General features: G+C 40.7%; 2 protein-coding genes across 2 annotated transcripts; both read right to left on the reverse strand.

Moving 5' to 3' along the window:
• Positions 1-3,013: 3,013 nt before the first annotated feature.
• On the reverse strand, positions 3,014-4,121 carry LOC121177179 (homeobox protein HMX2-like). Its single transcript, XM_041031397.1, has 2 exons — positions 3,908-4,121; positions 3,014-3,549 (listed from the first exon to the last, which is right to left on the reverse strand). The coding sequence occupies exons 1-2, from the start codon at positions 4,119-4,121 to the stop codon at positions 3,014-3,016; spliced, it is 750 nt and encodes a 249-aa protein (XP_040887331.1).
• Positions 4,122-5,907: 1,786 nt separating this feature from the next.
• On the reverse strand, positions 5,908-7,764 carry LOC121177185 (homeobox protein HMX1-like). The gene is made up of 3 exons (XM_041031403.1): positions 7,515-7,764; positions 6,673-6,867; positions 5,908-6,341 (listed from the first exon to the last, which is right to left on the reverse strand). Exons 1-3 carry the CDS (start codon positions 7,762-7,764, stop codon positions 5,908-5,910), a joined length of 879 nt encoding a protein of 292 aa, XP_040887337.1.
• Between the last annotated feature and the right edge of the window lie 5,810 nt (positions 7,765-13,574).

Below are 13,574 nucleotides of genomic sequence, written 5' to 3' on the forward strand. Positions count from 1 at the left end.
TGAAAGATTTTTAGTCCTGCAATAACAACTTTGCTCTCAATACTTCTTGATAAAAATTTGTTTAAATGCACAACTGGAAAAACACTATGAAAAAATCGGTATGTTTCTTAATTTAAACATTTAAAAAAAATCAGTCCGTATTTGTTTCTTTCCATTTTCAGTTTTTAGACACATTTTCTAACAGTATTCCTTCACCTAACGTCAGAGCAACAACTTCTCCTCTTCTTCCTTTGTGCAAAACAACATCCCGCTCCATTGTGGCGAAAGATGAGATACAGTACAACTCTACGTGCACAGCAAAGGTAGACAGGAATTTAGTAGAGAAAACAACAGATTTGCAGGGAGACTAAGTGGTTGAGTGAACAGGTTAACAGCGACGGGGCCTTGAATGGCTGTGACAGGGAGAAAGCAGTGAGAGGCTCCGGCACTGAAGGGGGAAGTGACCCGGAAACGGTGTGTAAGTGCAGCTTGCTGGGCCCTTTAGGAAAAATCTCTCCAGAAGCACTGATGCAAGTCCACCTAAATACACATTTCTCTTATTTCTCTCGCTCTTTCTGCAGAGATGCATTACTCAGCTACACTCACGCGCTCTAACGGCAAAGAAAAACAGATAGTGGGGACTGTGTTAACAAAAACTCCTGATTCTTCAGTACTTAGAAACTTACTGTTTTTCTTTGAAATAAAAAAGTAAGAGCATCTTTTTGGTCAAAGGTGGATACGCGGCTGCACTAAAAATATAAACAGCATGGAAGCAGACTCATACTCTAGTGAGAGATTGGCCTGTACTGTCACACAGTGATGACTTCATTGCTCTGAGCCACATTAACGGTGGATTGTTTGTGTTTTTCACTGAGAGTCCGGGCTCAGATTTTCTTGTGTGGTATGAAAAGGCACATCTTGCTTCTCAAAGTTGAGGATGTGTAAACTGATGAACGGTGTGTACCTATGCAGTAGCTTAGCCTGCCACTGGTTGTGTTTCCACTCCATATAAAGAAGCTTTTTGCTTATTCGTTTTAAATTTTGATTTATTGGTGTTTTTTTTTTTTTCACAATTTAAAAGGTCCCCAAAGAGAAGCACAGTCGTATAGAAGTAAAAATGTAATTTAAATAGTAATAATAATGTATTTTTGTGAACCTTGTGCTTATTTAACATTTACAAGCTGTTGGCCAAACTTACTGTGAACATGCTTTGTCTGAAAACCAGAGTACATGTATATCTTCAGCAGTACCTCTCACACTCCTGTCTTTTATGTAATGATAAGGCGTCGCAACTTTTTCAGTATCGGGCAGTGAGATACAAACGATAAACATTTAGTGTTTGTATGTTTACTCTGAAAAGCATGTTGTCATGGTGTAACAGGAACTTCTCTGACTGCCACTTAGAAAGAGGTGTCCCAGTCTGACCTGTAGCTCAGCACAAATGAAAGTGACACCACAGGAATATTTGCTTCACACTGGCTGCTGCAGTTTTTATAACAGTCCATACTGTATGTTTGTGTTCATTATTTAAGAATTATATTTGAAAATATTTTTTAATTCTCAGTTTAGGGTGGAGACAAATTATGCTCCACTATTAGGTTAACAGCCGCTTCAAAATTTCTAATAATGATTAACTCTGGTAACTTTGATTTCAGAATAGATACTTTCTTCAGCTCGTTAAATCAGTCTGAGCAAAGTTACTTATGAAGCAATATGGTTTCAACTAAGAAGGATGAGATTAGGCCTCTGACAGAGGGAGCAGGAAAAGCCTGAGAGCACTTCACATATTTAAATGCCTAAATGCAGTTTCATGAGACATGGGAACCGCAGACCCTTGAGTATTAGTAAGTTAATTAGTAAGTATTTGACTTTTGCAAACTCTTCAAAGTACAGTTCAGGGGCTTTTGTGCACTTTACCATTAACTGACCATAAAATTACAAGTTAGTAACAAAACTTTAAGGCTTCAGTGCATGGAGAGAGGCACCTGATGACAGTGATGAGCGCTAAAAACAAAAAAGATAAATTAATAAATAAATACAAGGAAATGACCTGTTGATGTAAACGACTGTCTGAATTCAGTCTGTATATAATCAGAAATTAGCTTGAACAAGTTGTGTTCGTTTACTAAGAAGCAAGTAAGAACCCGGAGCCAATTCAGTCATTTTCCGGCTTTTTGTCGGTCGAATTTACTGGATATACAACAGGTTTGCAGCGACTTTAGCGCTGCACAGGAAAAAACTAAACTTTAACTTTGTTATTGGCCACGGTAACACAGATTTTTTGAGCTTTCTAAAATGCAAATGCACCATAAGAATAAAAAATAAGCAAAATAAAATATAATAAAGCACGATATAAATAGTCTAATCAGGAAGTTCGTTTTTTTCTAAACTTTTTCGTCCTGAAATAATTTAGTTTTAAGTCCACACGCTCAGCGAACAAATGCAAATATTACACTTTTTATTGCAAAATTCATCATTGTCATGATATAATAACTGTATTCACAGTTCAAGAGTCCGTCATATGAAAGATCAAGTGAAAACAAACGATAAAACAAACAACAATCATAAGGCCATTTAAATACAAATGAAGTGTTCCACAGAAACTATGAAATTTCAGCACAAGATTTGGGCGAAAAAAAAAAAAAAGACAGATGATATTGTATTATTGCGGGGAAACAGAGTTGATGCAGCATTGCTCTGAAGGACAACACTAACGTACATTCAGTCAGATGACATTACTGCGCAAAGTAAAACTGCTCAGAGGAACTTTAATGTATGACGATAAACTTTCTTCTCAAAATGTCCTAAACTTTGAACGTAATAATAATAATAATAACAAAAATATATAAAACCATTTGGGGAAGGACAAAAAAGTGGCACATGCATGTATTGGATTAGTTGATATGTTTACATCAAAGTAGGGAGTTTTTTTTTTTTTTTTTTTTTTTAACTCAAATAATAAAATAAAATAGAAACAGGGGAGACTGTATGTCGGAGTGTCCACGCACTCAAACATCCCACACAGAGGAAACCATCAGTCCGCATCAAACAGGCCAAAATATTTGCCAGTGTTGGAGAAGTAGATGTAAGGCGCAGCGTTTGCAGTCGGGTACATGACAGGGAAAGGCATGGGTAACAAACATCCGCCCAGCAGGCTGCTGTCTTTGTAAAAAGTCGGTAATTGCACGTTTTTTCCTGCCTCTGAGAAGTGCTTGGCTGCCAGTGGGCCCTCCATGTCCGTGGATAGCTGTCGCTTCAGCTTGTTGCGGCGGTTCTGAAACCAGATTTTCACCTGGGTCTCGGTGAGCTGCAGAGAGCTGGCGAGGCACGCCCTCTCCGAGCTGCTCAGATACCTCTTCATGTCAAAAGTCGCCTCCAGCTGAAATATCTGTCTCTTGGAGAAGATGGTGCGCGTCTTCTTCTTCACCATGGCTTTGGTGTCAGTGTTGGCCTGCTGCTGCTGCTCGGACGCGTCCTCGGCGCTGTGCGCACTTTGCGCCCCGGGACTGGAGCCAGCGGTCAGCAGCGGTGCGTTTTCTCCGCGGTCCGCACGATGAGCTCTGGGCTTCGCTGTGAATGAAGCGACAAAACGTGCTTTGGTGCAGCGGTAAAGTCAAGCACACACTCCTGCCACCCCGTGCGTAAATACACATGCAAAGAGGCTGCACAATTGTTGTCGTAATGAAAAATATAAAATAACCACCTCCAGTCCGAGATCTTCATCCCAGCATTTCCAGAAAATAATTATACTCGTTACCCTTTGTCTATTATTTTTGTAGTATTTTTTTTTTATCCATCTTTACGCACGTTTACGCATCATTCTACCTAAAAAGTCTGTCAGCCTGAAAATTGTGTATATACCTTATAAAATGTAGCAATCACCATAGATAAAGTACTGTTAAAGACAAAATTAATTTCCCGGAGTTACCTGTCTCCTCTGACCCGCTGTCATGTCTCCTCCGGACGTCCCACACCTCCTCACGCCGCGCTTGAAAGTCGTTCTTACATCCACTGCCCCTCTGCCCCTTTGAGCCGTCAAAGTCTCCGCTGTCCTGCTGCTTCAGGTTGAGGATGTTGTCTATGGTGAACGTCAAAGAAGCGCTCCGACTCGGGGAATCCTCTTTGCTCATATTCCCCGGCATTTCATGCGCTCCTCCGTGATTCCCGAAACACCGACGTCTCCGGACGCTCCGAGCACCATTGCTCCTCGGCTGCGACTAGCGCGCAGAGGAGCCGGTGCGACGCTCTTCAACGACCCGGAAGACTGCGGTTTAGCAGCTTTTGATTGGTGAGGTTGTGGGGCAGATGAGGGCGGGATGCAGATTTCCGTCTGGCTGCCATATTGTAGCTTTAAACACTTTTCTGTCATCAGATTTCATGCGTGTTCGCTCAATGCGCCGTGAAACTGAGCAAATTCAAGACAGTGCTTGATTCCTGTTCAGCAGAGTTTTTAAGCCTTGGAGTTAGAATCTCTGCAGGGTCATATATAACTTCCAGGACTGATTTAGTGTTGACATCTTTATTTATTTATATTAACTATGCCACAGTCATGTCAGCTTGACAGCTCTCTGGCTGCTGGGGTCATGAGACTTACGGGACCTATAAATGGTTCAGGGGCCACATGAGGTGACCAATAGGAAAGCAAGTCCACTTTACTGCAATAACTTTTATGGTTTATGTTTGTTTCTTGTGACTGTTCAGCCTATAAGCTATTCTGAAGGTGCGACACATCCTGTGTGTATCTCTTTAATCCAATATCTCAATTAGTCCATGAACCTATCTTAACTTAATTTACTGGTTCAAATGTGTTTGTAAAGTTCACTCACTCCTTTCCTCAAACGCATTAGTTTTGCACAGGAAAGCAAACAGTCACCATGTGACACAACAAAACAATTTGTGCATAAATTTTATTCACATGTGAGCATATCAGTGTACAAAAATCTGTATTAAAATCCTCTTAAATAAAAAAAAAAGTGTCAAAGATTATTGCTAGTAATGTACCCATGCTCACAGCTGTCAAAAGTCACAGACACCAAAACGCCTTTTCATTAATGGTCGAGTTTCTACACATTGTAGAGTGATCCAATGATACAGTGCATTATATCCCTAAGACAAGTGCATGGGCTCAAATAAGGGTCAAAAAGATGTGGAGCTTGTGAAATAATGTTCAGAAAGAATCAGAAAACCTGTGACAAAGGTTTGTCAGTGTGTGGAAAATATTTCTAGTATTGCTGCACAGCGAGGTAACACAAAGATTAATGTGTGAACTGTGGCACTAATTTTGCCTGTAAAAGCACAGCTAGAATTCCTACTTGTAAAGTAAATGTGTTTTCAAATGTAACTTCACTGCCACACATAGTGTGGGAACTTTGAGTTTCTGTTTTATGCTTTAAATCTGTACTCAGATGTTCACAAAGGCATTTTTTTTAACTTTGTGTAACCTCTCCATTCATATAATTTGTGCACATTTTTATGATTTTAGCGTTCCCAATTTTTCTTTACAACTTAATTTTTTTTCCTGCACATTCACTCTCGTACTTCTCTTGCGGAGTTTTTTTCACGGGTTTACAAAGGCTGATATACAAACACAGGGTTTGAAACAATCTCTGAACATAACTCCACAAGCTCAAAATATTATTGACCCTTAATTGTTCCCACATGTATGTGGGTCATTCATACCATTGTGAAAAATAATCACAAAATAGAGCTACATTTAAATCCTGTGTGATCTGTGTAAATGTCCTCCATGTAGGCCAGAGGAAAAGATTGTGGGCATCTTAAACAATCCAGAAATATCCATCATAGTTCTTAAATCTAGTTTTTAAAATTAATTGAAAAACAAAAGCACTGCTAGTATAGAGAAACTGTCTTGTTTTGAGGATTTTTGAGAAGCTATGTAGAAGGATCCTGATGGCCTCTCTTCCACGCTCAAAGTCCCACCAGTCCGGTCATCTGTGGTGTTACAAACGACACTGGATGAGTGAAGTGAGTAGTCAGTGGATAGTTAATAGTGTTAGAGAAGCCAACCACTGATGGCGACACTTGGGGCAGGCTGGTCAGCGTCACAGGCGTGGTAACGTTCTCGCGATACAGCACGGGTACTCTGACGACCCTCTGTGTGGCGTAGGGGACGGCTGCGCTGCTGGCCTCCATGTCTTCAGCGATCTGCCTCTTCCACTTGTTCCTGCGGTTTTGAAACCAGATCTTCACCTGGGTCTCTGTGAGCTGCAGCGAGGCAGCCAGACCGGCCCGCTCTGAGCTGCTCAGGTAGCGTTTCAGGTCGAAAGTGGACTCCAGCTGGAAGACCTGACTCCGGCTGAACACGGTGCGGGTCTTCTTCTTTCGTGCCACTTTTGTGTCACCTGAGAGGCAGAAGAGGGAAAGATTTTACTAAATGTAACTGGATACAACTGATGGAGTAGCTTTTGATCCTCCATATAACTTTGTCACTTAACTGTAGATATTTGATCAATGTAGTACCCAGAGGGTTTATAGAGATTTTATCAAGATTTCAGCATTGAAAGACGGCATGATTTTAGGTAGTAACATTTTTATGGTGCCCATGGAGCCCAGTTTTCTTTCACAGGGGCCCTGGAGCTCTTAGACACATCCCTGCTACTTCCTGTGAAACTTGTGAAACCAACAAACTCTGTATTTTAAGATGTAGCCTGGATGTATGTACTTTGGCCTCACCAGGGTCACAGCTGTCCTCGCGAGAGAAGCAGGAGGAGCGCGCGTCGTCCTCCCTGTCATCCGTCAAACTGTCTTCCCCCTTTTCCTCCGGTTCATCGTTCTCCCCCGCCCGCCCTGTTAAAGTTGGGGAATCCCGGTCGCTGCTTGGCAGAAGGTCTCTGTGTTCATCCGGGCGGCTGGGCTTGTGCTGTGGACCTGTGAGGAGAGTCGTGAAAGAGGAAACGAAACTTTAATCTGTGCTGGTGTCCCAAACTATGAGGACATTGTTTCACATTTTCTTGGGGGTGGGGGTGGTTACGCGCATTGATGTCCCCCCCGTTTTTTTTTTCCAAGATTATAAATAAGCATCAGCTCTCTGGTCTATTTGAAGCACCAGGGTGAGATTGTTGTGTGGATGCCAAACACTGTTGGCTGGTACAAGGCTGATAATTGGGGAGTTACTGGGGACAGCAAAATGTGCCTCTGTCCATTTGTCATGTCCACTTGTGGTCTGTCGAAGCAGCAGAGTGAGAGTTTTTTGAGAAAATGATAAAATGTCAGCTGCTGTTGGAGCCTAACTCTGATCCAGGTGGTGATTTTACACTTTTACGCACGAGACAGGGAGGTTTTACGTGTGACGTAATTATTTATATCATTATACATGTGTGATAAATTTCATATTGACTGATTTGTTAGATCAGATGTGTAAGTGTTGTCCTGATTCTCCAGTCAGTCAGTAAAGTTATCTCACACTGGCGAAATTAAACCGACGCTTCACTTATTTCACAACATTTTTTTTAGTCTCGTACTTTTATTGACCAATTAGAGCAAATAAATAAACCCATTTACAGATGGACACTCACTTCCTGAGCTGCCGAGCTCTGTGCGCGGTGATGTCCCTCTCCGGTTCAGCACCTCACTGTCGCTCGCACATCTCGTTTCCTGTACCGGACAGATCACCGGGCAGTGTACGGTAACTGTGAAGCCCGAGGTCTCCACCCGCTCCTCAGCTGAAGCCCCTTTGTCTGTCGTTCCCAGCAAATTCTCAATGTAAAAAGACGAACCTCTTGATGGAGGAGCGAGCTTCGATGTCGGCGCTTTCTCGTCCAGCATTTTGACTTTTACTGACCTTTCCCGCTTTTCACCCTCTTAGAAAAAGGTCCCAGATCTGGTTATTATAAACTCATTCCCGGGAATGTGTCTCGTTCCCAGCCAGGAGTCTCTCCTGCTCCGCGTAAACCATTCCGACACAATCCATGAGCGCAAAGAGAGCTCAGGTCTCAGTTGTAAGAGATCCAGGCGAAATAAAATCGCCTTTGGTTGGAACTATATTCAGGAAGCGAGGAGGAATTACTCCAGAAAACCCCCCCAAAACACTGGAGACAGTCTCGTTCTTCAGAGCCTGTCTTGTAGGCTGTGTGATAGTCTGCCTTGAGGGACCGCGGAGATGTTGTATTTAGGTCAATTAGGGAGCAAACCAAAGCAGAGATACAGCGTTGTCCTCAGGGCTGGAGATGGAGAGAGCTTCATGAAGAATGGCACAGTACCGCCTATTGGTTACATTTGTCCGTGCACACTGTATACTTTATATTTGATGCTATAATTTTGTCAATTGCTCTTATTTCTTGCACTATAACGATCAAAGACAGGATTTTACGTGTTTTCCCACCACTGTGTTTCCAATGCAATGGAAAAACAATCAGTGGCTGAACAATATTAATCATGCTAAAAAGTCAAGACTACAAGACTTTAATTTTCTTTTTTAATATATAGTAGAGTTATAGTAGAGCAAAGGTCTACAATACTTAAGTAAGCCTAATATCTGCTTTGAAGAACTTTATTCGATTAATTGCATATTGTTCAAACATCTCCAGACATGTTTTAAGACCTATAAATATAATATTTATATTTAAAGTAATGTTTTTCCCCAAAAAATATTAAAAACAATTTATAGGGTTTAACATTGGCCTCTAAACCAGTTGCAGTTGAATGTGAAAACTGAATTTTAGTGCCAAACCTTCTTCTAGTGTTAAAATGAAGGTAGTAACAATAATCAAAAGAGCTAAATATATTTTTTGAACCAGCCAGACTTTAAAGCTTGGTTCCTTACTTGCACAAAGAAAATGTGTAAAAAAAAAAAAAAAAAAAAGAAAAATCTTATATTTAAGTCAATATATGACTTTTTTTCTGTTTCCAAATTAAGCACAATTCGCCCACAGACATCAGCAGTTTTAACATCATCTGGCCTTTGGGGTTGTTATTCCTCCCTCCCAGCAGAGCCAAAGGACCAATCAGCGTCCACCACAGGCCTCAAAAAACTGTCTCATTTTCAAACTGACAGGCTGAAACAAAAGCATTTCACCATGGTTAAGAAATCTTTCTAAAATCTAATATGAACAGTAGATTATCTGTGGAGAATTAATATATATATATATTTTCTTTTCTTGGGAAGAGCTCCTGCTACCTTAAATGCCCGTAGATGGACTAGCAGTGTGTTCCAGCTTAAAATGAGTTAATTAATACTGAAGGTGGAAAATATTTAGTCAGCTTCGACACCGTGAACGGTGGAGTAAAACAGCACTGCGTTTGGAGTTGTAATAGGATTTAAACACCATGAAAAGCTTACTTTCATCTGTAAGTAAGCTTGAACAAATGCTCAGGACATTCCAGGCTGCAGGTTTTCAGGCTGCGTGTTGATCAACCACATTGAATCAATCTCTTTCCTGTGTCATTGTGCATAGAAAGTACCTCACAACAGTCCAGTAAATGTTAGCAAAAGACTGAGAGAGAAAGAAATTGAACGGAGGAGTGATGTTAAATCCATGTGCAGACTGGTGAGCAGTGAAGAGAGGCAGAGAACAACAAGCTGTTTGTGTTCTCAGAGGAATTGCTCACAATTGTTCTCCATTGTGCCACTAAATTGACTTTGCAAAAGCCTCTTTACTTGTAATAGCCTATCAACCTAATACTCTGGATTCTGGTTGGAGTGGCACAGCACAGACATTTACATGAATTTCCAAATTAAAAGCAGAATTTACATGAAGTAAAAAAATAAATAAATAAAAATAAAATATGGGAAAGTGATTAAACTTGTTAAGCAGTATGCCTGATGCATAATTAGCAACTGTGTAGCCTGCAGTACACACAGGTAGTATGGATTGTAGTACTTATATATGTACTCCTTAAGTAGAAATAGTGCATTGTGGAAATTTAAAACAGCTTAACTTGGCATAAAGTGTTCATTTTATCCAAATCTGATGTTTGTGCTTACTGTTCTTTTATTTCAAGTAGAAAGAATAATTCTGGATTACAATGAAAACACTCTGCAGCAGTTTGAATAAGTAAACAGACAAATAAATGAATGAATAAATGAACAGGCATTTGCATTAAGTAAAAAAAAAGTTAAAAAAAAAAAAATCTTTTCTGTTAATAAGTTTAAGACAAAAGTCCCTGAACATGTCTTTAAATGTGTGCTTTATCTGCTCTGTCAACTGTGATTAGTTTACAATTCTGATTGTGCACAGAAATAGGTGACATTTTCAAAATAAAGCCCCTTCCAATTTAAAAACCAGTGAGAAAAACAGAGAAAAAACAAACAAAACAAAAAGAAAACAAAAAGAAAAACATGTAAATCTCTCAAGTGAAACAACCAAAACTTTCAGGGCCTTTAAGACGAAACAGTGTCGACATGTGGCCCCACTGGTTGTACATGTTTGTGAGCAGACATGTACAACCAGTGATGAGGGACCATTTTCAGAATACTATTTGGTAGCTTCAAGAGACACTATCCAGCTATTCATAATTTAATAAGAAAAAGCAAAGAGTAGATAAGCTAAATAGATTTCTGTGTACATACAGCACTAACACGTCTTCTTCTTTTCCATCATCATCATCACCACTATTCAGTACTTTTTTTGTTGTTGTTGTTTTTTTTCCGGGCTTTTTTCTTATTTTGAACTCTGTTAACTACCTTTGTCTTTTCTAAACACAGTGATTTGACTGTGGCGTCTTAGTCTGAGTCCACAATGAAGTGGCTGGTAATTGAGGAGAAGTGGGAGCAAATCATAGCCTTACATAAACCGGTCGTGGGTTCATAAAGTTATATGGAGACTTTCCAGAGACAGACATTTTTATTAAAGGCAGTAATTGTTATTAAGATCCTCTTAACCTGCACTGTTTTGCTGGCTATAGAAAAGAATTGAGGTGGTGTGTGAGTGTTTAAAAGATGCATGGATGATGGGAAATTCTGCTTTCTGTTTTTCCAACAGTCTGTGCCCAACAGTGATTCAGGCCGACATGTTTTTGTGTCCGTTTGAGGAAAGCTAGAAATGATCTCATGCCACTTTGCCAACAGCAGCACTAACGTAACACTTCCTTTCCTGTCTGGCCTCGTTGTGAAGCTTGTGAAGCATGGAGGCATGTTCAAGCTCTCTTAATTAAAGATGGCACTGTGGCCTTACGAGGTAGATATGATGCAATGAGGAACTTAATCCCTAGAAGAAGAACTCTTCTCTGGTACTTGTTGTGTACTAATACAGTAAAACTTCTAATTCATCCAAGTTGAGGAAGGAGACGCACTAACTGTCCATTTGGACTCACTTAATGCACTTTTTCCCTCTGTTTCTTTGACTTTTGCAGTGGTGGAAGAAGAAAGTAGTTCCTTCGCTTAAGTGCAAGTGGCAATATCACATTTTTAAAATACTCTAAGTCTTCATGCACAATTTTACTTTGGTAAATGTACAGAAGTACTGTCAGCAAAATGTATTTATTAAAGTACACAATTCAGAATGGGTCCTGCTAGTTGCATTGTATTATTATATATTTTATTATTTTATTAATATTACTGAAGCATTAATTGACAAGAGGCATTTTGCATTTTATTGGTGTAGCTCTCGTATAATAGTCCCCTCTTTTAAAGTCTTTGCAGAGCAAATGTGCAGGACAGAAAATCTCGTCACCGTCCATCATCCTGCTGATTACTTTGATTTTCCCAATGTCAGCTCATCCATAGCAAAACCACCCCGAGTCAGATCCAGATGGGATTCTAATCCAGTATCATTAACAGTGTATATGTTTGTCTTCCCATATGCATGATGGGGATCACTGTATTAATAGTGTGCTGGGGAATCCTCCACATCATTATTTCTGCCTCTATAATGGGACACTGTGGCGATGCAAGCTGTTGAGGTCAAAGCCATGGCCCAGAATGCAGTAGTGTATATGAGGTCAGCGAGGTCCAGACATCTTAGGTCGGCCTTAAAGGAGGCATTCAACCAGAAAGCCCCTTTATTCCACATCGAGCTGGGAGCCATTGTCGAATCTGAGTCTGATTTTTCGGTTCTCCTGTGACTCTCTGCCCCCGCTGCTGCTTTTATTTCACACTCTTTCTTCGTCTTTCTTAATCAAAATGCTAAATTCGTACCCATCGGATGAGATTTTTTTCTTTTCTTCTGGTAGTAAATATGTCAAACAGGTCAGTGTTGGACCCTGCGTGAAAACAGACCTCCAGGCTCCCGCTGTCACTTATCAGAAATGCCTCTTAATCTGCGTTTTATACCTGCTCAGAAACTCCAAAAAGAACACTCCAGATTACAACCATCGAAACTGACACATACTTCTCCTGCTTAATCCCTATTAGCCCTCACCTCACTGCACCCACAGCCCAATTCATCGGGACAAAGCGAAAGCATTCTGGGAGCTGTTTGGTTTATTGCAAAAGCTTTTTTTTTTTTTTTTTTGCAGCCTCGCACAAAAGCCCGTTCACAAAGATAACCTTGTTGTTTTTAGTTTTGCTCGTTTGAATTTTGTCTTTCAAACCCCGAATGAAAACACGTTTGGATCTTGGCTGGAATAAACTATTAATGCCTGTTTGTTTAACCCCATGAACGGCAAATTAACCCCTGTTAGAGCCAGCGTGTCAGTTCAGGACAAAGGAGGAAAAAGCTTGATATTTTAACCACAGTTTGGCCTAACGCCACACACCCACATCCTTTTCTCTGTGTCTGAAAGAGAAAAGAAAGCATTTTTCTTCTCAAAGACAAGAAAAAACCCATTATAACACATTCTAAAGGGACAAAATGAAGTTTTGCATCAGTGTTGTGGACTTATCAGTGTCCCAGTATGTATTTTGTCCTCAGAAAAAGCGCGTTTAAAGAGCGTCTGCTGGAAAAATGTTAGTCTATGTTAACAATCACTGGCTCTTTCCCATGCGCGTTAAAGCGATCAGGGTTAATCACATGAGATAAGTGCAGCCGCCAGCAGGTACAATATACCTACACAGGAAACATGCTTTATCCCTCAGGGGGTGGGAAAGACGGAGCATTTCTGATGGATTACAGGCCCACCGCAAATACCAAGGCTTATGGGACATCAGATCAATGAGAATACATCAGCCTCCCTGTAATACCACTAATGTCTTTAGCTGTGCCAGGAACTGGGGTCAAATGTTAACGTAGCACTGGGTTTCAGCTAAATAACCATTGTAGGAAAACGTGTTGATAAGTACTCAAACTTTAAAGGCTTTTAAAACTTCTTAAAGTCGCCAAACCCCTAAAAATAAAAGCCTTTGCGCTCTTACTTTTTTCCCCCAAATGTTGTCCCCGAGTACACTCTGTCTGACCCAGGACTCTGGAGGTTCAGGTCTTCAGTGTTGTTTTTTTCTCTACATGCAAACTTAAATATAAAATCAGTTAGTTGTGAAAAGCAGAAAAGCGGGGACCTGAGCAGGGAGGAATCGCGTGAGAAAGAAGCGTAGATACGCTCAAGGTAGCAGCTGACGTCCGTGCACCCCCCCCCCCCCCCCCCCCATCCGAGGTCAGAGCACTTCTGTCATATTAGCTTATACACACGGGCCATATTTTTCAATAAATCATGGCCCTGAAGGAAAGCTGAGAGTACACAGGCTATTAGAGCTGCAGACTGTC

The sequence above is a fragment of the Toxotes jaculatrix genome, chromosome 23 (assembly GCF_017976425.1).
Source record: "Toxotes jaculatrix isolate fToxJac2 chromosome 23, fToxJac2.pri, whole genome shotgun sequence".
Taxonomy (NCBI): domain Eukaryota; kingdom Metazoa; phylum Chordata; class Actinopteri; family Toxotidae; genus Toxotes; species Toxotes jaculatrix.